Genomic DNA, 27,334 nt, shown 5'->3' on the forward strand with positions numbered 1-27,334 from the left:
ACCACAGCCAGGGGAACGGACTTGGAGAAATCAGGACTAGAAACGTCTTTTCGTAGGAGTGTTAAGGTGTTCCTTTATATTAGTTTAATTTTGGTTTTAGTTGCTGTATAAATAGGGCTTTTTTGATTTTGCATTTGTTTATATTTGTTTCCCTACTTAATATCCGGGTGTTTTCTATGGTTATGTTGTGTTTATTTGATTTGCAGTGTTAGAAAACGTGTGGTGTTTTTTTTGTTTTTTTTTCTTAGTTTCCATTTTTCTGCTTGTTTCTTCGATGTAGAAGTCATGGCAGTTGCATTGTATTTTATAAATTATGTTGGAGTTGTGTTTGTCATTGTCTTCCTTACAAATTTTCTTGTACATGTGAAAGAGCTTTTGTATCAAAAGGTTCACTGTGAAAATTTGTATCTCACTAGCTTAGAGTGATAAACTGTTTATAAATATTCTTTTTCTTCTTCTAGGCAAGCTGGGCCAATGCCACAAAGAAACAAAGAGAAAAACCTTTGGAATTAATCCGAAGGTTGGCTGAAGATGACAAAGATGGGCTTATGGCTCACAAGGTATAGCATGCCATTACCTGTATATGTTTAAAATCCTAGTGGTGGAACATTTAGTAACCATACATTAAGTGAATTCAGTTTTATTTCAACTCATCTGGTGATTATTATTTTTATAATTATGGTATTTTGAGCATTTGTTTATGGCTATTGCATTATGGATGTTTCTTAAAAACCAAAAGTATTTGCTTATAAGTAGTATTTATGCACACACAGATAATATTTCCCTCCATTGAAATAATTGTTAGTTAAGTATCTTATAACTGTACTTTTATTTTCACATTTTCAGCTTTATTTGTCTTAATGTATAATAGGAAAATTGAAGATTTAAAAAAGTAATTTTATTTTTTTCTGTCTGTCTATAAATATATTTGTTTAAAGACTCCCATTCATAATATAAATAAAGTGTAATAAAATGATCTGTACCAGAAGTTTTCTTAACTTCTACTTGTAATTAATCAGTCATTACTGCAAGTGGTGTGTTGCATTGTAATGCAATTCTGAGATTAATTTGGTAAAGAAATAGTTAAGAAATAGAAGTATTTTGTTCATGTTTTGTATCAAGGTAAGGTACAAAGGTTAAGTTTATTGAATTAAACCCTCTGTGTGGAATCCTGTACATGGTGAGGGAGGTCCTACCAGAGAAGGTTCTGTGTTTTCAGTTTACCTCCTCTGGGATTTAAACATCCACCCACGTGTTTGCTGTGTGTTGTGACCTGTGAAGGGGAGGAGAGGATCATGGTAGTTAAGGGGTCCAAACTTAACACACAACTTTGGCCCTGAATTCCTGTAGAAGGGTGGCCTTAAGATGGCCCCATTAGATCAATTGGCTGGTCTACTTTGGTGAGGGTCAGCCAAGTACCAGTGTTGGATGTTTTCAGCAGGTGTTGTGGACATTGTATCTTATGCTGGTGTTTGGGTATAGTGTCCATGAAACCCTAGCATTGCTGCAGTGTCCTCGTTTGGCATTGTAGTGCATCCACTCTTAGGGCTCCTTTGTGGGTGGGGTCAGTGGGTGCTGAAATTTTTTTTTTATTATTATTATGAATCCTCCAAAAAAAACTCAAATAAAATAGTGAAAAAACAGTCCAAAGGTAAGCCACCACGTCTTGAAGATTCTGAGCAGCAATCTGTAACATCTGTACCTCATTTTCTTATACTCCATTCTCTTTCAGACAAATCTTTATGGAAAATGTATCCCTTTCTAATTCAGAAGGGACTAGAGGGACTTGTTGGCTTTCCAAAGTCAGTCAAAAAGCTTTGCTCTGGTGACATATTTGTGGAAACATCCACATCTCAACACAGTGAACTCTTCTTACATTCAAAGGTGATTGGGGATGTACCTATTGAGTTTGTGCCTCATGCTACTTTGAATTCATCACAAGGAGGTATTGTTAAGAGGGATTTGAAAAATATCCCAGAGTCGGAGATTCTCGCTGGTTTCTCCACCCAAGGAGTTTTTGCAGTGAGGCAGATCTCCACTTGCACAGATGGAATTGCGACGCAAACCAGTGTCTTCATTTTAACTTTTACATCACAGTGTCCATCACGACAGGTTATCTTAACTACAAGGGGTACGGCCATACATTCCAAACCCTCTCAGATGTTTCCAGTGTCAGCAGTTCGGTTACTCAAAGACATTATGGAGTGGTTCCTTGACATGCACTCATTGCGGTGGCAAGGATCACAATGCCTATGACTATGAAACAGACCTTCATCACATCAATTGCAATAGCTCTTGCTCTAAATGGTTGGAAGAAAAAGAGGTGCAGCATTTGAAGATGATTCAAAACATTACTTACCCTGAGGCTTGTAAGTTGCTGTCCACCACTTCATCTAGGATGTATACTGCTGCACTACAATGGGAGTACAGACAGATCTCTCTGTGCCTCCAAAAGAATCGTTCTCAAACCACATGAAAAGTCTTATGATCTCCACGATTAAAAAAGTTGATGAATAATCTTTAACACCCATCTCTGTCCCTAATTCATCCCAACAAATTCCAACATCCACTTTTTTGGTTCGGAATTTGTCTCCTTCTCCAACCCCAAGATACTAAACGATCATCCATTCATGTCCTCAGTCACTGGAATCCTCTTCGAACAATAAACACCTGTCTAGGAAAGGATCCATAGAAGTTGACAGACCTCCATTGAATAAAGACAATAAAGAAAAAAGACGTGGTCATAAACAGAAGGGCTCTCCACTCAATTTGCTTACGCATAAATAAAAATGGCCACCTTGATACAATGGAACTGTCAAGGTTTACGTTCTTATCTGGATGATATCAAAGCACTGATTGCTTCCTACCATCCTGTATGTCTTTCCTTACAGGAAACATTTCTGGAACCTGCCAATACAGTCACCTTTTAGCAGTTTTCTTTGTACAGAAATGACATGCTTTGTGATGGACAAGTGAATGGAGGTTTGGCACTGTTGGTTGATTAGCATGTGCTCACCCTGTCTTTGTCACTCAACATAGCCATCCATGTTTCCTTGGGCCATACCATCACTATTTGTTCTCTCTACCTGCCACCTTGGAGAGACCTGTGATCAATCAGCCCTTGATGCTCTCATTGAACAGTTGCTGTCTCCCTTTTTTAATCCTGGGGGACTTTAATGGACATCATCCCCTCTAAGGAAGTGCTTATATTGATGGGAGGGGTCTCTCCATTGAGAGTATGCTCTCTGATCACAACCTTTCCCTTTTCAATACTGGTTCTTATACTTATTTTCATGCACCTTTTCAGTCCTTTTCTGCTACTGATATCTCAGTTTGCTCCCCTTTACTCTTCTTGTACTTTTCATGGAGAGTTGACAATAACCTAGAAGGCAGTGATAATTTTCCTACAATTTTGAGAGAGACTGGCCTGGACGATGTCAGCAGACCCACATATCCTGATGGAAGTTGGATCAAGCAAACTGGCCCTCTTTTATTGCTTTTGCAGAACTTGATCATGCCATTGTCTGTAAGCCATTAGTAGACAACTTCCTGGCAGGAGTGACTGACTATATTGTACAAGCAGCTGCTCAATGTATTCCTAAAACCTCAACATGTTTTCCACGATATTCTTGTCCGTGGTGGAATCCTGCCTGCCACATGGCATGGAAGGCTCAAAAATGGGCCCTGGATACGTTTTGTAGGTATTTCACACTCTTGAACCACATCACTTTCCAACAAGCCAGGGTGGGTAAGACATCAAAGCCAGAAGGACTCTTGGATTAATTTCACAACCAGCATATCTTCTATCACCAGTTCCAAAGTCATATGGGACAAGAATCAAAAGGTCAGTGGGCAATATAAGCCTGTCGCCCTCTTGATCTTGCTCTCTGATGGCTGGGAAGTAACTGATATCTGGAGCATTGCCAATATTCTAGGTGAAAGCTTTTGCTAGGTATCTCGCACTTCTGCTTCATCATCAACCTTTTTAGCCATGAAGACTTGAGAAGAGCAATCACCTCTTTCCTTTTGAGCTGATTGTTTCTACGACTATAATTGTCTCTCTACACAGGTGCAACTCAAAATATCCCTTCATTGGTCTGGCAGTACATTGGTCAGACTGGATGATGTACACTATGAAATGTTGTGCCATCTATTTTCTGCTTCTCTTGCTATTTTTATGATTGTTATTAACTGGATCTGGCAGGAGAATGTTTTTACTGATGCCTGGTGCCAGGCTGTTGTCCTACCTTTCTCTAAGCCTGGGAAGGATCCTAAGATTCCTTCAAACTACCATCCAATTACTTTGACGAGCTGTGTCTGTAAGACCTCAAAGAAGATTATTAATGCTCGTTTTGTTTGGTTCCTTGAATCAAACAACCTATTCTTGCCTACCCAGTGTGGGTTCCGACGATAGCACTCCACCATGGACCACCTGATTCGACTTGAAACATTAATCAGTTAAGCCTTTCTCGGTATTCTTTGACATGAGTATTCTTGTGATATAACAAGAAAGTACAGCATTTTGCAAGATCTCCATTTATATGGGTTATGTGGCTATTTGCCCATGTATATTAAAAATGTTTTAATGGACAGGTGTTTCCAAGTTCATGTGGATTTGACATTTTTCCTGTTCTTTTATACAGACACTTGGAGAGACCCTCAGGGCTGTGTTTTGAGTGTCAGAATTTTCATTATAAAGAAATGTCATCACTGAACAACTCCTTCTTACTGTTGCAAACGGGCTCTATGATGACTTTCACATCTCATGTCAGTTGTCGAACATAAGGTATATTGAGGGGCATTTACAGACTGTCCTTAGTCATTTATTGAAGTGGACTGCAGCAAATGGTTATAGCTTTTCTCTCTCTCTCTAAAACTGTTTGCATGCACTTTTGCTTCCAATGGGGTATTTACCTTGATCCTGAACTTATCTTTGACCCTAAGCTGGCCTTTATCCTACACATCAAGTAGCTACTGGTCAAATGTACAAGAGTGCTGAAAGTCATCTGTGCCCTCTCTTCCACCACTTGGTGACTGGGTCGATGTTCTATGCTAAAGATTGAAACTAAATTATGGATCACTGGTCTGTGGCTCTGCCAGGACCTTGGCCTTGAAGATGCTGGACCCTGTTCATCACCAGGGACTTCGGCTCTGTACTGGGGCTTTCTGCACTTCCCCAGTTCAGAGCTTATACACAGAGTCTCATGAACCTCCTCTACACCTCCGTTGTTTGCAACTGTGTTTACTGTATGCTTTGAATCCTTACCACAGCAACCCACCTGGAGTTGTGTTTTCCTTCCTCAGTGGGCCTCCTTTTTCACAGAAGATCTGTTATTTCTCTTTTTGGTCTTTGTATTCAGTCACAGTTGGATGAATTGGATCTGTCCTAGGATAACATTACTGTATCCACTAGTCAGCCCATCCCACCATGGCTTATTACAGTCTGCAAATGTGACTTTTTTTGAGTCATTTGAAGAAGGGGGATACTTCTGATTGGAAATACTGTCTTGTGTTTGCCAAACATCTTTCGAACTGTCTTCCATTCCCATTTATATGGATTGTTCGAAATCAACTGACTCTGTGGGCTCTGTCATGGTTTGTTGTAATTCAGTGGTTGCATGCAGAATCCCCTCTACAGTTTCTGTGTTCACTGCTGAACTGTATGCTCTTTCTCTTGCCCTGGATTACATAGAAGTTAAACAGTATTCAAATTGTACTATTTATACTGACACACTTATTTCTCTGTTGGAATCACTTCACAGTAGTTATCACCCTGTTCTCGCCAATATTCAAAACTGACTGGCCCATTTTTCTTTAACATCTACTTCTATCCAGTTTTTCTGGATACCAGGTCACATTGGTATTTGCAGGAACAGGCTCATTGACACTGCAGCTAAATCTGTCTGCTCTGGCACTATCCCTGCTGTGCCTTTTCCATACATGGACTATGGTCCTGTATTCAAGGCTCTGCTCTGTGCCAGTTGGCAGTCAACTTGGAGTGAGCAATGTGAGAACAAGCTTTTCCAAATAAAACCCTCTATTGGACTTTGGCAATCTTGCTTCCATAAGGATCGGAAAGAGGAAGTTGTCCTAACTAGACTACGCATTGGTCACAGTTTTTTAACTCATCATTTTCTTATATCTGGAACTGATGCACCATTGTGTTGTCTGTGTAACACTCTGGTCACAATAAGCCACATTTTCTGTCTTGCTGTTGTTAAAACTCTCTCTCATTTTTGAACTTACCCATTAGTCATCCTGGAAAGTTATGATAATTACAATTATGCTACAGAAAGTCCTTTGCAACTTATACTAATATATTTTTTCTCTAATTGCTGTAGACTAGATATAAAAATTGTATTTAATGCTATTTATGTTTTTAATTCAGAAATTAAACTTTGTTTTGTTTTACCTTAATAATTGTACTTTAACTTTTTACTGGATGTTTGGCATAGATAGCCGAGTTGTTTTGTGCCAAAAAACACCAAACCAACCAAACGACCATTTAATGAATAGTTTGTATTCAACCATGTTGTTTCACTGAATTTTGCCTTAATCTGCTATGTACACATAGCTCACAACTTAAGTTCAAGTATCTGTTGCTATATCTCAATCGTGTCAGATCTACTTTTCTTTCTTTTTTTCTTTCTTTTTCTTTCAAACATCATGGGTTTTTTCTCCCTACTTTTTCAGAATTTTCATTATGCAAAAAGTTACTGAATATGTGTCATAAAAAGCTATTGCGTATCATATTCATATCGTGAAAATTAAATGCTATTGTACAGTTGGTTATTGTTCTTGAAATGCCACAGTCTGTGAATGACAGATACATGACTTAAGTATTTTCATGTTTAATATCTCACATTGAATGTAATAAACAAAACAGACTGCAACAGTATTTGTTATAAAAGAGAGTAGAGACCTTGTATTGATTAATACACTGAATAATGTGGTGTGATACCCTGCTCTAAAACCTACTTTCCCTATTTTTTGATCAAATTGTTTGACACCCTGAAATTACGAATCTTCTAAGTTATACAGTAAGCTGGTTAAAAAGACTTATTCCTGTACTGTCACCAACAGGACAACCAAAATACAGTTGAGTTACTTGTGAATATGTAAGCCATTGGTGATAGTTGTAAAGACTCCTAATAAAATACTGTTCCAGGGAGGAAGTTAAAAATAGTTAATTCCAAGATGCTAATTTTAAAATTAGTCCATTTTTGTGTGCTTAATAATTTTAAAATTATAATGTAAAAAAATAAATCTTGCGCCAGTGATTTGAACAAGCCTATACATAGAAAATCTGCATAGTTGCAGAAAGACCCTGTAATAGCCAGCAACATCCTATTTTTATAATGCTTCAGTATTTTAAAACATGTATATGTACAGAAATACACAATTTGTTCTTCTGTGTTTGGGATGTAAAATTCAGTTCTGAGTTGTAGTGTATCATGCTCTGAGCTAGGAACTTAACGTGCTCAATGACATATGAATACTCTCAGCTACAGTGACTGTTAAGTAGAAGCTGGAAAACAACTGTGTGAAATATGTAACCATACTTTATTTCTGTAAGGCTTAGTTGATTATGGTATAGCAGCTCCCCTAGAGAGGTTGTGCTAAAACTTGCTTGTATTTCAGTGTCAGTCAGGCTTTTATTTTATTAGTTGCTTGCAGCATATACACTAGTTGAAGGCCTATTTTATGATAATGTTATTTCCTGTGAAGGGAATATAAATATATATTTTATGATCTTAAATATTATTTCCTTTCATTAAAAATATACACGTATATACTCACAAAACAAACCAGTGTGCATATCAATGTTGGTTTCTTTTCAGGTCCTCAATCTCCTGTGGAACCTTGCCCATAGTGATGATGTACCCACTGATATCATGGATCAAGCACTAACTGCCCATGTGAAAATCCTCGATTATAGTTGTTCGCAGGTAATTATTACATGTGTTATAATCATTAATTTGAGCTGTTCTGGAGATTTTGGTTGTTCAGTGTTGTGACAAATGCAGTTTAGATATATTTTTTTAATTTTTATGGAAGGAAAAATGACTTGAAATTTAAAGTTTTGTTGTAAATGTAAAGTAAATTGAAGGGTACTGATGGATCATATACGTGAAAACATATGTGTTTGTGTCATGAAGAGTGCACTTTTAGTTTGTGTTTTAGGAAGTCATAGGTTTTGAAAATTAATTTATTAATTTTGTTCTAAATCAGTGTATTTGAAAAATATGGTGGTACCATAAACAGTTTACAAGAGTAATACATGTGTGTTGCTAGAATAATACATTTCCTTTTCAACAACTACCTTGGGTAGTTTCATACTATATGTGTATTGAAGTGATTAATTGGAATGCACAGAATAAGTTGAGGAAATTTATCAAATAATGAAATGCAAAAGCTTGTTTAAAAATTGTTTTTTAGCTGTGCAAATATGACTTCATAAATATAAGTGTAACAAACTTTTGGTACTTATCCAAAGTTAAATTAAAAAAAACACACCTAAACATGTACTTTAAAGTCTGTTTTGTTGTTAGAGAATAGAAAGATTGTTTTTTTTATCATGATTGTTGGTGAGCTCATTTTCTACTCTTGCATATCACAAGTTTTAAATATTTAAAAATATGTTTGCTTTTCATATGCTGAATATGCAAAACTGAAGAGCAACTTTTTAACAAAAGAATATTGTCATTATTGTAAGTAGCAAGAGATTAAAAAAGATTCAGAATGTACACAAATGTTATAATAATGTTGAAATAGGTATAAATTTAAAATAATCAAGAACTGAACTTGAATATTAAAATACAAGAATTTTGTTTGAGAACTAGATGATATTTCTTGATAATAAAAAAAAAAGTTTTTTACAGCCACTTAACACTTATCAGCTTTATTTTTATTAAATTTATGACTGAAAAAAAAAGATGGATGTAAGTGGTTTAGAGAGAGATTTATCTGTTCATGTGTGTCTATGAGTTACAGTTTGAAAATAAATGTCGTGGCAAAAAAAAAATCATGAGATTTGTGTCCATAGTAAGTATAACTAATCAGTTGATCTGAATTTGCAGGAAGTTTATTATTTTACACATGTCATCAAATTTCAATTTGTTTGTGCTACTGGTTACATTTTCCTAGTGTGAAATAAAAAAATCTGAAACATCACTGAAATACACTGTTTGCTTGGTATTTTAGACTAAATCTTGTTAATTTCAGTTAAATATACAAGAATGATGCAAAACAAATTACCAAAAAGAATTATCAATTGATTATTGAAGTATGGGCATGCTTGAAGCCAGCTCCTTTTATTAGAAATATTTTTATTCATTGAATTGGTCTGGATATTCATAATTGTGCTTGTTATATCAATTTGTAAAATAAATAAATACAGTGTATCTTCCTAATCTCCTGCTAAACATCAGAGCTGTTGCTAATTTTGAGTTCTTAGGCATTTAGAAAAAAAAACAAATATATTTCCTGTACAGGTTATTTTACAGACATTTCAGATGTACCAGCAGGTAGACTTTGAATAATAGTTTGTAAAGAAAATTTATATTTACTGTTATATTAGTTGGGTGGAAAAGTCTGAGAATTCTGTAAATTTCATCTTTGTGAAACGTTTTGGTTAAAAGTTTGAAATTGCAATTTTCCATCGGCACAAATAAATATGTATCCAGCTGTTATTTTAATTTTTAAAGTTTGTGTCTAACTTTAATGGAAGAAATGAAGTGGCCATAAAAGTGTGAGAGGAAATGAGTCAAGTACCTACTCACACTTTGTTTATTCATTACGCAGTTGAATAAAAACTGTGATAAAGACTAACAAAAATGTATAATACCAGCATATATATATATATATATTGTCTATTAATGTATAGAACAATGGTCAAAGCTTTAAGTAACAAATTATTTAACAAGAGTGCAAAGCTAGATTGTAGACATGAAACATCATTTTTTTGGAGTTTAGTATGTCCATATCCAGCTGTTATCCTGAGAGCAAGCACTTGGTTTAGTACCTCATAACTGTATGCTAGTACAGCCATTGCATGCAGTCAGACATCATCTTCCTCTTACTTTACATTCCCAAGTTTTGATTTCAAGTCTGCTATGTGGAATTACATTTATTTTTTTTTTATCATTGGTAGCATTAAATGATTTTCTCCATTGATTATCTGTAAAAAAAGTAGAGATTATTTTGCTATAAGCTTAATGCTGGTTCCATTTAAAATGTGGAAGTTCCAATTGTAAAACTTGTGTGGCTTTAATTGGAGGAAGAAAATCCACATTTTGGTTTTAATCTTCAGAAACATTGAACAAAGCACTATTACTGGTATATTGGTTGCTGATGATCAAGGATTATACAGTTAACCCATGATTCTTACAGTTACGAAATTATGATCATCAGGAAACTGTTGGTTGCAGGATCATACAGTTGACTGGTGAGTTCCTACACAATTCGTATAGTATAATCTTCAAAATACTGATGTTTGCCAAAGCCACATACCGGGTGTAAATATATTAGATATTTCTTCCATGTAAACCTTTTTGTGATACAAGCAATATCATTTAAATCAGCTTGTTATTGACTGAAGTACTAAAGGACTGTTGTATACATGGTTCAAATGTAACAAAACAATAAAATTAGATGTAAACAGATGTAGACTGTTACAAACTATAATCCATTTAAGAATAAACAGTTGTAGTTTCCTGTTAGAATCAGTAGTCATTCTAGAAAAAAAAAGACTAATATAGATTAATATTTTTATGATGGATACAAGTCCATGTAGAGTTAGGATAGCAAAAGAACCATATCAAATAAGATTTTACTTTAAAAATATTTTCATATTTATTTAGGAGAATTTAGAGATTATGCAAGTTGAAGTTTTCAAATGAGGAAAAGTATTTTTAATCTTAACATGAAAGTAACTTTGCACTCAGAGCAGTCGACACTAACTACATATTCATGCACAAATCTCTTGTAAAAGTACTAAATTAAAAAATCTCTCCTTTTGCTGTTTTTATGTACAAAGGTCTTGTAATGTTAAGTGAAAGCTTGCCAGATTTTGCAAAAATATAGAAAACATGTTAAAAGTTATAACATGGAAGCTGATGGTTATTTTGTGGTTGCAAGTCAATCATGTTAACCAGCCTTTTATGGAAAGAAGTAAAAGAGATGTGACATTTAAATCTGTTATAAAGGTATTATACTGTTGAACAAGCTGAAGTGAACCAAATGCCTAGGTACTTAGGGTGTTACCTGCAGTGCCATCACTCATGACAACACTGCATTAGCATTTTCTCATCAAACATGTTTTTCATTTTAACAGCATCTTTTAACACCAGTAATAGTTTTATGTAAGAGCCGTTGTAAGTTTGTTTTGTTTGGAATCAAACAGTTTATTTTATTTTTTAGAAATCTTACACTTATTATTTGAGCATTACTTTTTAATACAAGTTACAAAATATCAGAGTGAACTTCTGGATGTGAAACAGATTTGGTTTTTCTTTCTAAATCCCAGGAACGAGATGCTCAAAAGACATACTGGCTGGACCGGTGTGTGGAAGAATTAAGAGCAGATCGATGGGTTATACCAGCACTGAAACAGATAAGAGAAATTTGTTGCTTGTATTGTGAAGCTCCTCCAAATTGTAACCATGCTCAGCGCCTACCTCACATGTTTTATCGACATGAAGTTATCAACAGACTACAACAACATCATTCCCTAGTCATTTTAGTGGCTGATAACCTTACTACATATATGAACAAGGCTCGAGCACTGGTTAAAGGTTTGTCTGATTTTAAATGATCTGTTTTTCATCTGGGCAGTAGCTGTAAGAAAATAGTGTGTTGGTGTAATGTTTTCCATTATATGTGCAGAACCTAAGTACTTCAGTTTCATTTTGCAATAAATTTTACAAGAAGATATGAATTGAAGCTTTATCAGAGATGAATATATTTGTTTTTGTTGTTTTTTAATTTTAACATGTTTTTGAAATATAAACATTAAGAAATGTAAGTTGTTTTTAGGCCATTTGTTGAAATTGGACTTCTTTTATGAAAATAAAGATGGTTTCATTTGAAGAACAAGGTTGGTTCATGAATCTTTACTGTGATTGGATTGAATGCTAATTTGGCAAACACTGAATAATTAAATATTTTCTTGTTCTTTGAAAATGTCCATATAAATAGCCAACTCTATAGACCATTTTAAAAAATTTATGCATTGATTTGGTAGTTTTAACAGTTTGACATATGATTAGGGATGAATTTATGTGTAAGTATTAGAGTAACTTGTAGTGTTGCATATTTTTGGAATTTTTTATTTTTCAGTCTTAGCTCTAAAATGACAAAAGTTATTTTTATCAATGTAATATCTTTTGTCTATATTATGAGATAAGATATAGTTTTTAATTTTTAAAAAACATACAAAATACTGTTTGAACCCAAAATATGAGAAGGAATAGTAAGGTAATGTTTGTCATTGAAATTATGTTAAAGATTACACTGACACAAATTATAACTAAAGACTGACCTCTTTCTTCTTCTTCTTCTTCTTTTTTTTTTTTATATATATATAGAAAAGTTTTTGCCCAATATAAAAACTAATAGCAAATAATTAAATTCAAAGAGAAATTAATTCAAAAGCTTATGGGTAGTTTTAGAACTGGAAACCTTCAATTTCAGAACATCCAGAGATTGATCCCAATGCACTTTCTTCAGACAGTAGATATATACATGCCCAACAAGTCCAAGAACGGCTTAACTTTCTCAGGTAAGATTTATTTGTAAAAGAGAAAAGTTTATAATTAAATTTCTTATCTATGGACACAAAATATAACTTAATCTTCCAGTCCTAATATATAAACATTGACTAAGAAGTTAATGCACAAGATCACATACAAAAGTTGCAACAGTTTTGTATATGTACATAAACGTTAGTTTGTCTGTGTGAAGAAAAAATTATAAACCAATAGGTGATGCTAAAATACACAAGTTTTTCAAATATTTAGTTAAAATTTTCATAAACATGTTTTGTAAGATGTTATACCTTTATTGATTTGCCCATGTCCTTCCTGTTCTTTGTGTTTGTCATCACAGTTAATAAATTGCAAGGTCAGACATTTTACCATGTAGGAATATTTCTGCTGGAACCAGTTTTTTTACATTGTGAACTGTATATGTCTTTAACAAGAAGCAGGTTTGAACATTGCATGAAAATACATACAAGTTCAAATTCTAATCAATGACCAACTTGCAGGTGATGATAAAATACATACAAAGTTTTTTTGTGAAATTCTGTAAAACATTAAACACTTTCTGGATATATGTCCTTATTGTAATGTAAGTAATTTTTAGAAATTGTTAATATTATTCAGAACGTTTTTTTATATCATAATAAAAATGTATCACATGATAGTCACTTGTCTAGTATGTTACAAATTCTAATCTTATTGTTGCTTCTTGTGTTCAGTAGATGTCAGGACTGTCATTTAAAGCTAGAGAAGAAGATTTCATTAACATTTGAAACCATCAGCAAAGGCTACAAACAGTTGTAAAGAATTTGACTGAAAACTTATGATTTTGTTTCTCATTACATTAAGTGTATCACTTAGTAGACATCATACCCTTTTGATCAACAGAATATATTTAGGCTATTTTTGGTTGACTCATTTTATATATCAAATATGTTTGCTATTTATTTTATCACATTGATATAATTATTAAGCTTCTATGATTTTTAAGTTAAAATTAAACTGTTTAATTATAATTTTTGTGTGAAGGTATTTTCCCTGCATTATCCATTTAAAAAACAGTGTCATAATATAAGACCTTGTTCAACAATATATTTTTTTAGAAATCCTACTTCAGCTGGTTATATTTTCTGAATATAAAGGGAAGAAAGAGAATCCTTTGTTAGACTCAGATTTCATTGTATTATTATTTTTTGTGATAGGTTCTTGTTGAAAGATGGACAGCTGTGGCTATGTGCACCTCAGGCAAAGCAGGTATGTGATGAATTTTTTTTATTTTCATTTACTGTACTTGTGTGACTTAGTTATCTATGCTTTCTCAAAAATTTTTATTATTTTTGGTCCTCACTATCTCAATCTTGTTTTGGATAGATATAGATGTTTAATCATGTTCTTTGAATTATTTTAATGGATCACATTCAGAATTAGTAAGAACTAGTTAGCATTAGCCTAAAAAATAAGGAAGAACAAAAAAGAGATTGAGAACATCTCAGTGTAAATTTACGGAATGGTACTAAGTATTATAATTGTTTTTATCAAGTACTGCCTGAGCCTAAACACTTAACAGTGTCTGATTGAATACACATCTATTTCTGGCACAAAGATACCTATGTTTATAAACCAAATAAAAACTATTTGTGTTGCAACCCCACTTTTTCTTTCACTGCTGTAATTTTAGCTCACTTGTAATGTACAGAGTTTTTTCAGAACATTTTGATAGTTCTGTTAAATGCACATGTTCAAAATCTGATTCAGTACATTTGTTTGACATTACGATAAACAATTGTGTGTATGGGAGGAGTCAACTGTACACAATCATGGTTTGCAAAAAAACAAGGTATTAGATGCTTCATTTTGCTTTATTAATTAATTTTGAGGAGCTATACTAATTACAAGCATTTTTATCTTGTGAGTAAATTCATTTATTTAATTTATTTATTGAAAAGTGGACAGTGGAACACTTAACATTAATTCACAGATTAAATTCTGAAATGACACTTTCCTCTGTTCACAAGATTAGCTTTTTCCTGTTTTGTGCTGCCCTGTACATACAAACTTTTTTTTTTTTAAATAATTCATGCCACAAGTTTTCCACAGCCCTCACTGTTCAAATCAAAGATTCTAATGTCTCATGCAAATCAACATGTCATCTCTCTGCTGTTAGGAAAGCACCACCATCATGTGATACATGTGACTCCCTCTATATGCCACTACAGAACCGTTATATCTTGTTTGACAGTGCTTGAGTTCAGAAATCTTTCTTTTATTTTATTTCTGCTTCAGAGTTGTTTACCTTAGTTTAATTGTTTAGGGGCTAGTCTCAAATCTCCCATTCGTTGGGACCTCATTGGTAAAGATGCCATTTTGTTATGGACCTATCTCCCAGCTCCTTATCTATGGGACCTTCTTATGGACCTGTTTTTGAGATGTTATGTGTTTGACACAATTCCTAGAGTCTTTGAAGTTCAGGGTCACTTCAGTCCAACAACAATTTACCCTTTCTCCATCTGTTGGTTAGTTTGTCCCATTTGAATCCAAGTGTGACACCACTTCCTGTTTCTCAATCCTCCTTTTACCAACCCTTACCTGTACTTTTTTTTCCCATGGTGCCACTGTTTTTTGTTTCTTGTGACAGTGCAGCACAATTTTTTCGTGCCAGCAATAGTTCTGATGACTTGATCCTTATTTTTTGTTTGTCCTTCATGGAGTGGTGTGCCATTTTTGCACTCAACCATTTTGGCTGGATTTAGTGCTGGAAGTATATTTGTCAGGTGGTGCAAACCTTTGCTCAACATTTCTATATACTTAGATTGTATTTTCACTTCTATATGAATGTCTGGATTCTTCTTGCTCATTTTGAACAGGAATTAGAATGACATAATTGTCAATACCTTGAAACTGCTCAGATGGGCTAGTTAATAAAATTGGAGAAGTCCTTCCATCATCAAACCCTGTACTTCATTATTTTGGGAATTTTCTTCAACATCCATCTCAGTTAAGCCCAACCTTCTTCTCCTCAGCTTTGTTCTCAGTAACTGGCCATTCAAAATACCTTGTCTGCTCCTTTACTTTTAGGGATTTGGTCTTCAGTGACTCTTCTTATACCTCTTGGTATATGAGGTCCTTCATGCCCAGTGGAACCTTTCTTGGGATTCTTTAGGTTTTCCAATAATCCTTCCTTCCTACATTATGGATGATCTCCAAAGGTGCTTGGACAAGACTCATGCTTTGGCTGGTGTTCTGTTTCTTTCTCCATGATTTGATTTACATCTGTTGATGGATACATTCCTTTAGAACTAGGGTGGGTAGGTGAACCATCGATTGGCTTTGGGACCAGTGGTTTGTGGAGGAATGTTCTCTTTATATCTATGTCCTCAAACTTGTTGTTTGTTGCACTTTGGATAATTTTCATCCTGTCTGCAGGGATAAGTTGATTATGATTCACTCTGACAATTCAACAGTGGTGTCTCATATCTATCACCAAGAGGGCATCCAGTTGAGATCCCTCTGCTTTCTCACCTTGAATCGTGTCTTTTGGGCCTACAATCATTGCATTCATTTGATGGAGTGTCACATATCTAGGCTCTTTCAACCTTGTGGATCATCTTTCTCAACCTAACCAAATTTACCCAATGGAGTAGTGTCTTCATTCTCTTGTTTTTCAGTGGCTTATCAATAAGTGGAGTACTTCTCATATCAATGCAATTATCACCCCAATCAATCATCACTTATCTTTGTTTTGGTCCCCTGTTTCCCATCCTTGAGCTTTGACAGTAGGCGACTTCTTTCATGGTTGGTTGAACAAGTTCTTTTATGTATTCCTCATCCATACCTCTTCATGGAGAGTCCTTTTGATTGCTCCTTACTGACTCGCTCAACCATGACTTCCTCATTTACTCCACTTCCAGTTGTTCCCTCTCACCTTTTTCCCCTTATTTCTTGCCCTCCTTCATCATCCACGATTGCCAGTTCTGCATCCCACACTTCACACCTGACTTTTGTCTGTTTTCTTCAGACTATTCAATGCTCGTTTTACCTCCTTTCTTCTAATGGAGTGTAGAAGTCCTTACCACTTACCAATTCTACACTGCTCAGATAGCTGACTATGGAGGTATCTTGCTAGATTGGTTTCACACAGATGGCTATAGTGAAAGGAAGTACTGTATCAGAAGTTATAATTTTCCTAAACTGGAAATATATTTCCAATAGGTACTTACCTCTTCTCACATTTTCTTAACAGGAACATTCAACTACTTTATAAAAGACAAGCTATTTGTCATGGTGATGTATCTAATCTTACAGACTACATTAGTAGCATACTTTGTTTTTTTTTACTACATTGTGATATTTACATTGTTGATAATAAGGAATAATGACATAAAAACAATCCAAAATTAGAAGAAAAATGCCTTAATATTCATAGCAATATTACATATATCCCACTTTCTTTTTTTTTTTTTTTTTTTTTTTTTATCCCAAATCCAATATGAAGGCATTATATTTTAATCTAAGTTTGGGGAAGATGTAGGTAAAAAGTCAGCATCACTGATTTTTTTGGATTATTACATTATGATTAATTTTCTCACCTGCTATACTTTTTGATGCCTTTAAACTTTTGGCATTTTTTCCTATAATTTTTAAAGAATGGTTTGAAAAGAACATTTCTCAGTTTTAAATTTGTCAGTAATACAAATTTTATTTTCGTTAATTCTGCATTGAATAATTCTATTTTTCAATAGAATAATGAAATCAGAAAACACCAAAGTAAAAACAAAGTGACTTGAAATTATTTGAGGATTGGACTTTTTAATTTTTAATTTGTGCTGCAACAGTAATTGTTTTTATATCTTCAATCTTTGTTGGTAGTTAAAAAAATCCTAATAGAGTAGTTTTTCCTTGACATTAAGTACATTAACAGTATAAAGAATATACATATGTGACAAATAAGTCGTCTTACTATTTAGTGTTAATTATTGAGTAATTTTAAATATGATACTTCACATGTATTAAATATATCAGATTTGAGTATAGCATTTAACTTTTCAGAATGTTCTTTTATAAAGGATTTTTGCCAATTTTTAGATTTGGAACTGTTTGGCAGAAAATGCAGTATATACAAATGACAGAGAAGCTTGCTTTAAATGGTTTTCTAAGGTAAGGAGAAGAGATTGTGACTTGAAACTTCTGAATTAGATTATTTCTAATTGATAGTAGTTATTGATTGTGACAGCATGATTTATATGTAAATTACAAAAAATTTGAATCTCTTTTACTATTAAACCTAAAATGGATCTTGTTTATGCACTCAATTTTTTGCTTGAATTTTTATTCAAGAAAATCTATGGCATGAACTGGGAAAAGTTTGTTTTTTTCTTGGTGAGTTGGCATGGAATGACTCAATTTTTAATTGGCCCAATTTTAAAGGAGAAATTGGTTACATTTATATTGATAAAATAGCAGAGGATGTTTAGGGAAATATTTTAAAAAAAGTTAACTATAACCAGAATGGGTTTTGGCCAAAAGAAAGTGTAAGAAATAAAAAATCTTAAATTATCTATAACCCCAGCTGAATTAACTACTGATATAAGGTTAAAGGATTTATGTTAAAATATGTCTTAAATACTTATTTAAATTAATCTTTCTATAAATCTGTGAATTTCAGGTTTTTGAATATTAAGTGGCACTGTCAGAAAAATAAGAGTACCATATAACTAAACATGATAGTTTGAGATATGACTGACAAGTTGTGTTATTACAAATTTTATACTTTAGTATTTGGATGGTTGTGTAGAGATTTTTACTGCTGTATATCAAAGTTTATAAACTGATCTTATAAATAGTTAATTTGGAGTGTGTAATATTTGGAAAACTTTTATGTTTAGAAAACAAGGAGAAATTTAGGAGAAGGATTGATTTTTTTTTTAAAGTGGATTTTAATAACAAGTGAGATGTACAAACTGAGTTATTGTTTCACATGAGAAGAATTAACATTTCATCATTGGGAGTTATTGTAACAAGATACTGGAGTCATTGATCAGAACTAAAATATTCTAGGCAACAAAATGGAACACAGAAACATACAAATATGTTAAGTTGAATATTAAATTAATCAGTGAAATTTGTCGTTGTGAAAAATAATTTTAGGAAACATTTATTTTGAAATTATAGAAATTTTTTAATGTGGAAGTCATAGTCAAGAACTATTAAATATGAGCTTTAGGTAGTTTTCAGAGCTCATCAAGTATACTGTACTTGAAACAAGGTGATGTATAGCTTACATTGAAATAATTAAAAGTATGCTTTTGTCACTATGAAAAGGGCTTTTTATTTAGTAGTGAAAATAATGTATTTTAATGAAAATATGGATTGATATTGAGAGTAACTTGTATTTAATTGGTGTTTCCAGAGTGTAATGTTGTCATAGTTTAGTGTGTAATGATATACTAATTTTCTTTTATATTTTTATTGTTTTTCACTGTTGCTTTTTTAAATCATATGAACTGAGCATACATTATGTGTGTTTGAGAAATAAGACTGTTTTAATGGGTTTTTAGTTAATGGGAGAAGAACCAGACCTTGATCCTGAAATCAACAGAGATTTCTTTGAGAATAACATTCTTCATTTAGATCCATGTCTTTTAACTGAAAGTGGGATGAAGTAAGTTGTTTCTTTTCATTATTTAATTTTCAGTTGCTTACCTTATAGTAGTCTTTCTTTGTTTGAGCTCAGTTCCCAAATTCAAAGATTTTGGAATTCACTTAAACTGAGGATAAATCCTGCTGTTTTATTATTGAATTCTGTTCTTGGGTAAAAGATGTCTTAACCCTATTGTGACAGGTCATAGATCAAAGGTCGTGTCATCACAATATTTGTTTACTTGTATTAACCTTCTATTTTACATCAAATTGTAATTATAATTTAAATTTTATATTATTTATTAGTTAATTTCTTAATTTAAAAGTAAATATTGATTTATATGAATCATGGAATATTGAATTTAGTACTGCTTGTAAAAGACTAAAGGTCAGTTTAAAACTATTGAATATAGTAACATAAGTGCAAATGCACTTGTTACTGTATCTAATAGTAAAATGAGTGCATGTGTACATGCACCACTTTAATGCAAATTATGTAATGATAGCCAGGCACAACTGGAAGGTCAATATAATAAATATATAATATTATGAGACTTGAGCTATTTAGGTTAAACATTTGCGTTTTTGTGTTATAATTTGTAGTCATTCTAGAATAAAACAAAAAGTATAATTTATGTTTATTTCCTAATATTTTATGGTGGTTATTAGATTGGTCAAATTAACAGACCACACATTGTTAGGATAGAGAAAATAGACAGAATATAATGTTTTACTGAAAAAAGTTTGAACTATATTTAAGAGGTTTTAGATATCATACAAATAATAATTGAGATTTGGGGGACAAAGAATCGTTTTCAATCATAACATGAAAATCACTTTACACTTGGATTAGTAACAAAACAGATTCTGTTTTCACAAACAAATCTTTAGTAAAATTACCTTGTTAACAGATCTGATTTTTTTGTGTATAAAAACTAGCAATCTGTACTAAAAGTGTTCCAAAGTTTGTGAAAGTACACACATACTGCATCAAAAGTTATAGTATAAATACTTAGCATGTGCAAATGTGTATACCGAGCCCATCGTGAAAAGGTTAAAGTGCACCTTTGTTGGGAGCGTCAGAATATTTAAATGATATAAATCAGGTTAAACAAGAAATATCTTGTTGATACATTAAGGTAACTTTTATTTGTGTTCTTATTTCATGACATCCATCTTAAATAATTCTATTCAGATTTAAAGGTAATATTCATTGTATTTCAGATGTTTTGATAGATTTTTTAAAGCAGTTAATTCGAAAGAAGAAAAACTACTACCAAAGAGAAGAGCACTTCTGATGGATGACTTAGAATTGATTGGCTTAGACTACCTCTGGAAGGTAAGAGGAAAAAACTGACAGTTTGTACTGTAGTCTCCTTTATATAGGAAATTTTGTATAATCTTGTTAATTTTGATGAGTTATATTTTCTTTTATAATTAAAAGGTGTAAAAGACTTGGCAAATTTATAAACTTTCCATTCTACAATATGTAAATACTGAATCACACTTTCTTAAACTTGTTTTATTGGTGCAAAGTGGAACTGTTGTAAAAGACCTTTTGACAAGATTCCTTAATTTGTCTCCAACCAAACTTGTGTTTAGACATTCTGAAACTTTACAGTTGCATAATTAATTAATGGTACACACAGAAGCTACAAATTATGATAAAAGTAAGTATGATTTGTTATAATGTATTAATAAAAACAGTAAGTTACTTTATTTTAGCTTATTTTGAATGAAATCCTGTACTCTCTCAGATTTGAAAAACATGTTATTTCATACTACAGTTTGACTTAATTTGTTACTGAAATTCAACACAGTGTGAGCATCATGTGAAAAGTGTAGAATATTATCAGCTTGGGATTACCAACTACGTTTTTCCAAAATGAAATATAACTTTGGACATCTTTTGAGTGGCTAATTTGTATCTAAAGGTGAAACCGGTAATTTTATTTTTTGCCTGTCACAACTGTCTGTGTAAAAAATATTGACCAACAGATTTGTCAGTTTCTTCATAAAATATGTAGGAAATCCCAGCATTAATTATTGAAATTAATTGCAATAGTGATGGCATTTCTGATTTTTTTTTGTGTGACTCATTAGTTAATAGAAAATCAAAAGAAAACCTTTTTTATTTTGTAGCTTTTCCAAAAAATTTTAGAAACAGATATATGAAGCATACATTAAAGCCTTAAAAATCAGTACTAGAAATTCTAGAAAAATAGCAAATCATCCATGAAATAACTGGCTTAGTTTATATTAAATTTAGTTTTAATGTCTAGAAATCCTGTACAAATGTCTGGTTATAAATCAAGTCCTGGAAAACCTTAAATCTCAATTTTAACAACAAACCATTCATGAAATAACTAATTTGTATAAAAATAAATAAATTTAGTTATTGAAATCAAGTTTCTGTTGTGAATCTCTTACTTTATGAGATCTTAGACTGTTGCAGTTTCTCCTGTTGGGCATATTTGACGAAAGAAAATGCCAGAACAATGCAAATTTAATGCTGCATGACGGGATCTGAGAGTGTTGGAATTTCTCTTTTGTAAAGTCTATATGAACCCTGATATAGGTGTAATACCCATTAAATTAATTTTTGAGATGAAAGATACTTTGAAAGCAGTGGAACTTTCTTTCATATTAATTACTAAAATGTAAATATATTATTAATGTATATAATGGATAAAGACAAACTGATACTAAAAATATAGAATAATGCTGTGTCTTAAGACGAGGCGCATTGTACAAGTCTTTTGATTTTGGAGTAAGAGTGTTTTTTTATTTTTTGGACATTAGGTTGTTCTATGTAGTGGTGAAGAAATTGCTAACAGAGCAATAGAACTTCTCAAAGAAACTTACACAAATTTAGGTCCGAGGTTGCAGGCTAGCCAGCTTGCTATTCATGAAGATTTTATCCAGTCTTGTATGGATCGCCTGAAAGCAGCCTATGATACAGTTTCTATCCTTGAAAAAGATAAAGATAGTTTAAATAGACAACAACAAGAGACAGTACGCATGATAAGGGTGCTGAAGGTGTTGTATGAATACATAGCCCAGTGTGATGGTGATTATGATGAGGAGAGAGCCATTTTACCCATGGCCAGGTTGGATGATATTTTAATATATGATAGTAATTTCATGGGGCCTGTTGTGCATAGCATCAGTTATACTTAAACTACTTTTCTCACATATAACAAAGAATGAATTTCAGCTCTTTATGAATGTCTTAATTGTATCTTGTTGGAATATTATAATTTGGTTTTTTTTTTTTTTTTTAATATGCACAAAACAATTCGAGTTTTTGCACATTTCTGTATAATAATTTTCTGTTTTTTAGAGCACACCGTGGAAAGCATATAGTTTTGACAGTGAGATTTCCTAATCAGGGACATCACATAGATGATCTTGATGTTTGGACTCATACAAATGACACTCTTGGTTCTGTAAGACGGCAAATACTTATGAGGTTGGTTTTATTTTACAAGCAAACTAAGGTCTGATTTACTTTAATAGAGAGCAATCTTGCATAAGCCTCATTTTTCTACAACTCTAAAGTGTTAATGCTGTGATTTAGAGGTATAACTGGTGTAGTTTGATTTTGCTATAATGTTCAAAGTGATTTGTAAGTGAATATTTTTCAAAACTCCTATCAGTGGTAAAAGGAAAGTTTTTAGGTATGTTGAATTGTATTTTAGAATCCTATTTTAATTATATTTTCGAGCAATTTGGAGTTACCAACCTACTATTTCAGTGGTGGAAGATTTTATTGTAAGACAATTTGAAAGAATAAATTAAAATATTTCTTAATTTTATTTATGCACATTTAATACTAGTTTGTAGTAAGTAAGTTTCCAAATAATTGTATATAAGTGACTAAATATTACTTAGAATGTTTACAAAAGTTCTGTAGGTTATATAAATTATTGGATACTATGTCAAATTGATACTTGAAATTAAAATACATACATATACCAAGATTCATGTAAATAAATATAAAACTTCAGTTAGAAAAACTGAGTTTAAAAGGTTAGTTTTTTGTATTTTAAATTTGAGATTTAGAATTTAAAACAGGTAGTTTAAACCTTGCATGTGGAATTATGCACAGACTTTTCTCTACGTTAAAATGGTTTTATTACGAGCTTTTGGCCTTCTTACTGGAGCCTTTATTGGGCAACAGTGTATTTAAGAATCAGGGATAAACAACTAATGTCCACCATAGTCCATCAGGATACTATGAAAGACCTTCAACAGCTTATAAACACTGACCTGAAGACAAAAGTCTTTAAAAATACTGTCCTCTACACTTGTGTTTTTTCTACAACAAGCAGTTGCCACCATTTCCAGTGTATTTATTGTGAATACTTTGCTTTAAAACAAATCTATCAAAGAAAAACATTACATGTAGCTCTGCTAAGTTACCTGAGATGGATTTAGACATCTTTGTTTTTGGCCATTTTACTAAGTCTTATCCCACATTTTATTGGATTATTTCAAATTTACTTTTGTTTGTATAGTCCACAACATTAGATTTTTATTTGTGTATGGAAGGAGACACAACTGTTCTTATACTGCAACTTTGTCAGTGTTACAGAATGTTATTTTTTCTTTTATTTTTTTTCTATAATAAGGGACCATTATTTAAAATCACTTACATTCTGTTATTGCTATTTATGTTACATGGCTATGTGTCCTAGAGTGAAAGGAAATAATCCTCATGTGAAAGTTGAACTTTTCATAAATGGAGAATTACAAGACCCAGCTAATGACAAGAGACTACTATCCCAACTTCCACAGAGAGATAAATTGGTAAGGCTGTGATTATTTATTTTATTCTTTCACTTTGTAAGATTTTCTTGAGGCAATAATTTGTTTGCATGTTGAGACTTTTCGTTAACTTTTTTAAAGTTGAGTTTAAACTCAGTAAAACTGTAGAAAGTGGTTGTAATAAAACCTGTATTTTGTTGTTAGTACTCAAGGGGTACTTCATCAAATTTCTAAGAGAAAAAGATTTCTTTAAACCCTCTTATCCTTGTATATTGAAGAAACAAAAAACTTCCAAAGTGTATTGCATATTGTCATGTAATGTGCATGAAAAAATGTATACTTTGTAGCTTTCACAACAAAGAATGGCCCTTTAATCCCTATGTTGAAAAAAAAGTATCTTATCTAGTCAGTGGGACTAACATTCTTTGTTTTTAAGTACATAGATTCCAAATCTTGGATCAAAATGTATGTGAAGTGTATCATTTGAAAAACAGGTGGTGCTGAATGTGTGTTTGTACCATTTATTGACTTTTAGTTGTCTAAAATGCATTTGTTCAGTTTCAGCAGGACATCTATATGTCTCACATTAACTGTTTCTTAAGAGTGTAGGTATGTGTTGGTTGGTGTTATGAAGGGAAAAGTGTTTTAAAAGACAATATGCATGTGTTAAATATTGTTGTATTTTGTTAAATTGCAATTAAAACAGAACTGGAATGGGGTCAAAGATTTGCAAGAACAATTACACACGTACTGAGGTAGGCCTTTATTATTCCTACCAGAGACCAGTATTTTGAAGGTGTAGCTAATTAGCTTGAAACAGATTTTTGGTTTATAAGGTATGACATGAGGTATTTTGCTGGGGTTGTACATCATTGCAGAATTTCAGTGTGTTTTTGTGTTTGAGGAGAGCTGTATTTTTCATGAACTTCCATCAGATATTTAACATTTAAATAATAAATTGATAGTCTCATTTCAAAAAGTGCTAATTTTTTCTAAAATCCTTTATGAATTAGTAGATATGCTGTCTCAGTATGAAGCAAAATTTAACATGAGTTTATCCTCTAATCAATGTATTATTTCTTTACACTCCAAATCAAAGAACTTTGTTTAAGACATGAAAGAAAATTATACTGAAACATATTAACCTTCTAACTATGGGTAGGTCAAAGTGTTCATGTCATGAATTTTTAGATACATTTCAAATTTAATTAAATTGCTTTATTATTATGGTACACAAATAAAAATGTAGTTCATAAATTTAATTTAAATTATATACATTTTAAATGCTTAATTTGATTAGAAAATACTTCAAGAAATCTTCCATCTCACCCTAGTATAAGAAATGTAACATTTGCTCTTTAGATATCCACTTTCTTCTGTAATTTATTTACCATACCTTCAAGAAGTACATAATTTAATGTAAATTTCCTATTATAATGTAGTTATAGCTCATGCAAAGCAAATGTTTCATAGCTTTCAATCTTATTTGTTTATGAATCTACAAGCTATAAAATCAAAAGTGCCACTGCATTAGAAGAGTGATAAGTTTTCTGATTGACAGTGCAAAAGTCAGGTGTTAGATTCCCCTCTATGAACACAGCAGTTAGTCCGACTCAGCTTAGATATAAAAAAACACAAAGAAAAATCAAACCCACTTGCCATGCCTACTTGCAACATTCTCTCCAATATTTCTCTCTGGCATTTAATTGTATTATATTTGTATTATAAAATGAGAGTGAATTTTACAGATGAAGTAATTGCAAGATATTCTTTTTTCAGGGATGAGTTTTTGTACTATAACCTGAACCATGGTTCATTTTGATGATAGTAGATTAAAGAGAACTTGATAATCACATTTGTATACATGTTAAACAGTTTGAATTAAGGCCAAAAATTAAGCTTGATATTAAACATATTTACTTATATGCATCAACTGTTATCTATTGAGAACAGTTTGAGTCATATGTGATGAAAAAATGTTTTATTGTTGTTGAAATCAAGGATGTTTTCTTTGGGTGAGTAACATGAAATGGCCAATATTGTTACTGTTGAGTAGATACTGAGTAAAAGAGGGTAATAATCTTCATCTTTATTTCATGTTGTCTAGGGCTTTGAAAAAATGTGAAGTTGTAAGATATTCAAGAGATAGTCCTATATTATATTTATTTTAAATTTCAGTTTCAGTTCTCTAGTGAATTCCAACTATCAGCCTTATAATTGTAGGTTTATATTTGTTTAGTTCTCTGAAATTTTTCTCTGTATCATAAATTTATAACTATAGTAGACTTTAATTCTAACTTTAGAATGTGCAGAAGTAATTGTTTCCTTCTTGGTTTTCAAAATATTTTAACATTTCATCCTTCACGTGCATTTTCTAATTTCAATTCCTCTGTTGTACTAATCTCTTCCTCTCCTTTCATTGTATGGTTGAGCACAATGGTTTGGTGTGATATTTATGGAGTTTAATTTATTTAGAATAAAACAATATCATGTTTGTATGGTAAATATATTTTCCAAGAGAAATAATCAGGGTTTTATCTTATTTAATAGTTACACTTGTGACTGCCAGGATTTTTTTTTAAATAAAATTTTTTTAGATTGAACCTGCTTACAGAACAGGTTGTATCAAGCTGCTCGTTTTTTTTTCTCATCTTAATTCATTTTGTTTTTATAGTAATCTAATTGGTTAAATGTCTATATACTCTTGTAGATGTTTTAAAAACAATTGAAATGTTTTGTAACTGTTTTTAAAATTTCACTACTTTTATGTTATATTATTAATTTTTCATCCAACAAATCCACTGTTTGGCTATCATGTTAGCATGAAAGAGTTATCATAATATGTAGAAGCTTAAAAAATGTAGGTAATTAAAGAAGGTAAAAAGTAATAAAGATTAAACAGTCTGTTTGGTAGTTTTTTTAAAAATGGTATTAAAAATTATGCAATTTATTTTGCCTGTTTTTTTCTGAAACATATGTGAATTTTTTTTTTTAAATACAGATACTGTCAGCAAAACTAACTCAGGCTAACACAAACATGCCATCATCTCCTGATTCTAGCTCAGACAGCTCTGAAGGTTCTCCATCAAATCCATTTGATGGTCCAAATGTTGAGGCAGAAGGATGCCTTCCTGGTGTGGTATGTTTTCTTATCAGTTGAAACTATA

The 27,334-nt window shown here is 32.2% G+C and overlaps 1 protein-coding gene across 1 annotated transcript in view; it reads left to right on the forward strand.

Moving 5' to 3' along the window:
• Positions 1–27,334, forward strand: part of LOC143240512 (ubiquitin carboxyl-terminal hydrolase 9X-like) — a 144,622-nt gene that overhangs the window by 40,963 nt on the left and 76,325 nt on the right. The window contains 12 exon segments of the mRNA XM_076483046.1: positions 462–560; positions 7,842–7,949; positions 11,528–11,795; positions 12,694–12,781; positions 13,964–14,015; positions 17,844–17,915; positions 19,316–19,419; positions 20,622–20,736; positions 22,200–22,507; positions 22,741–22,869; positions 24,098–24,209; positions 27,169–27,306. Coding sequence (XP_076339161.1) covers positions 462–560; positions 7,842–7,949; positions 11,528–11,795; positions 12,694–12,781; positions 13,964–14,015; positions 17,844–17,915; positions 19,316–19,419; positions 20,622–20,736; positions 22,200–22,507; positions 22,741–22,869; positions 24,098–24,209; positions 27,169–27,306 — 1,593 coding nt within the window.

This window comes from Tachypleus tridentatus, chromosome 13 (assembly GCF_004210375.1).
Source record: "Tachypleus tridentatus isolate NWPU-2018 chromosome 13, ASM421037v1, whole genome shotgun sequence".
Lineage (NCBI taxonomy): Eukaryota > Metazoa > Arthropoda > Merostomata > Xiphosura > Limulidae > Tachypleus > Tachypleus tridentatus.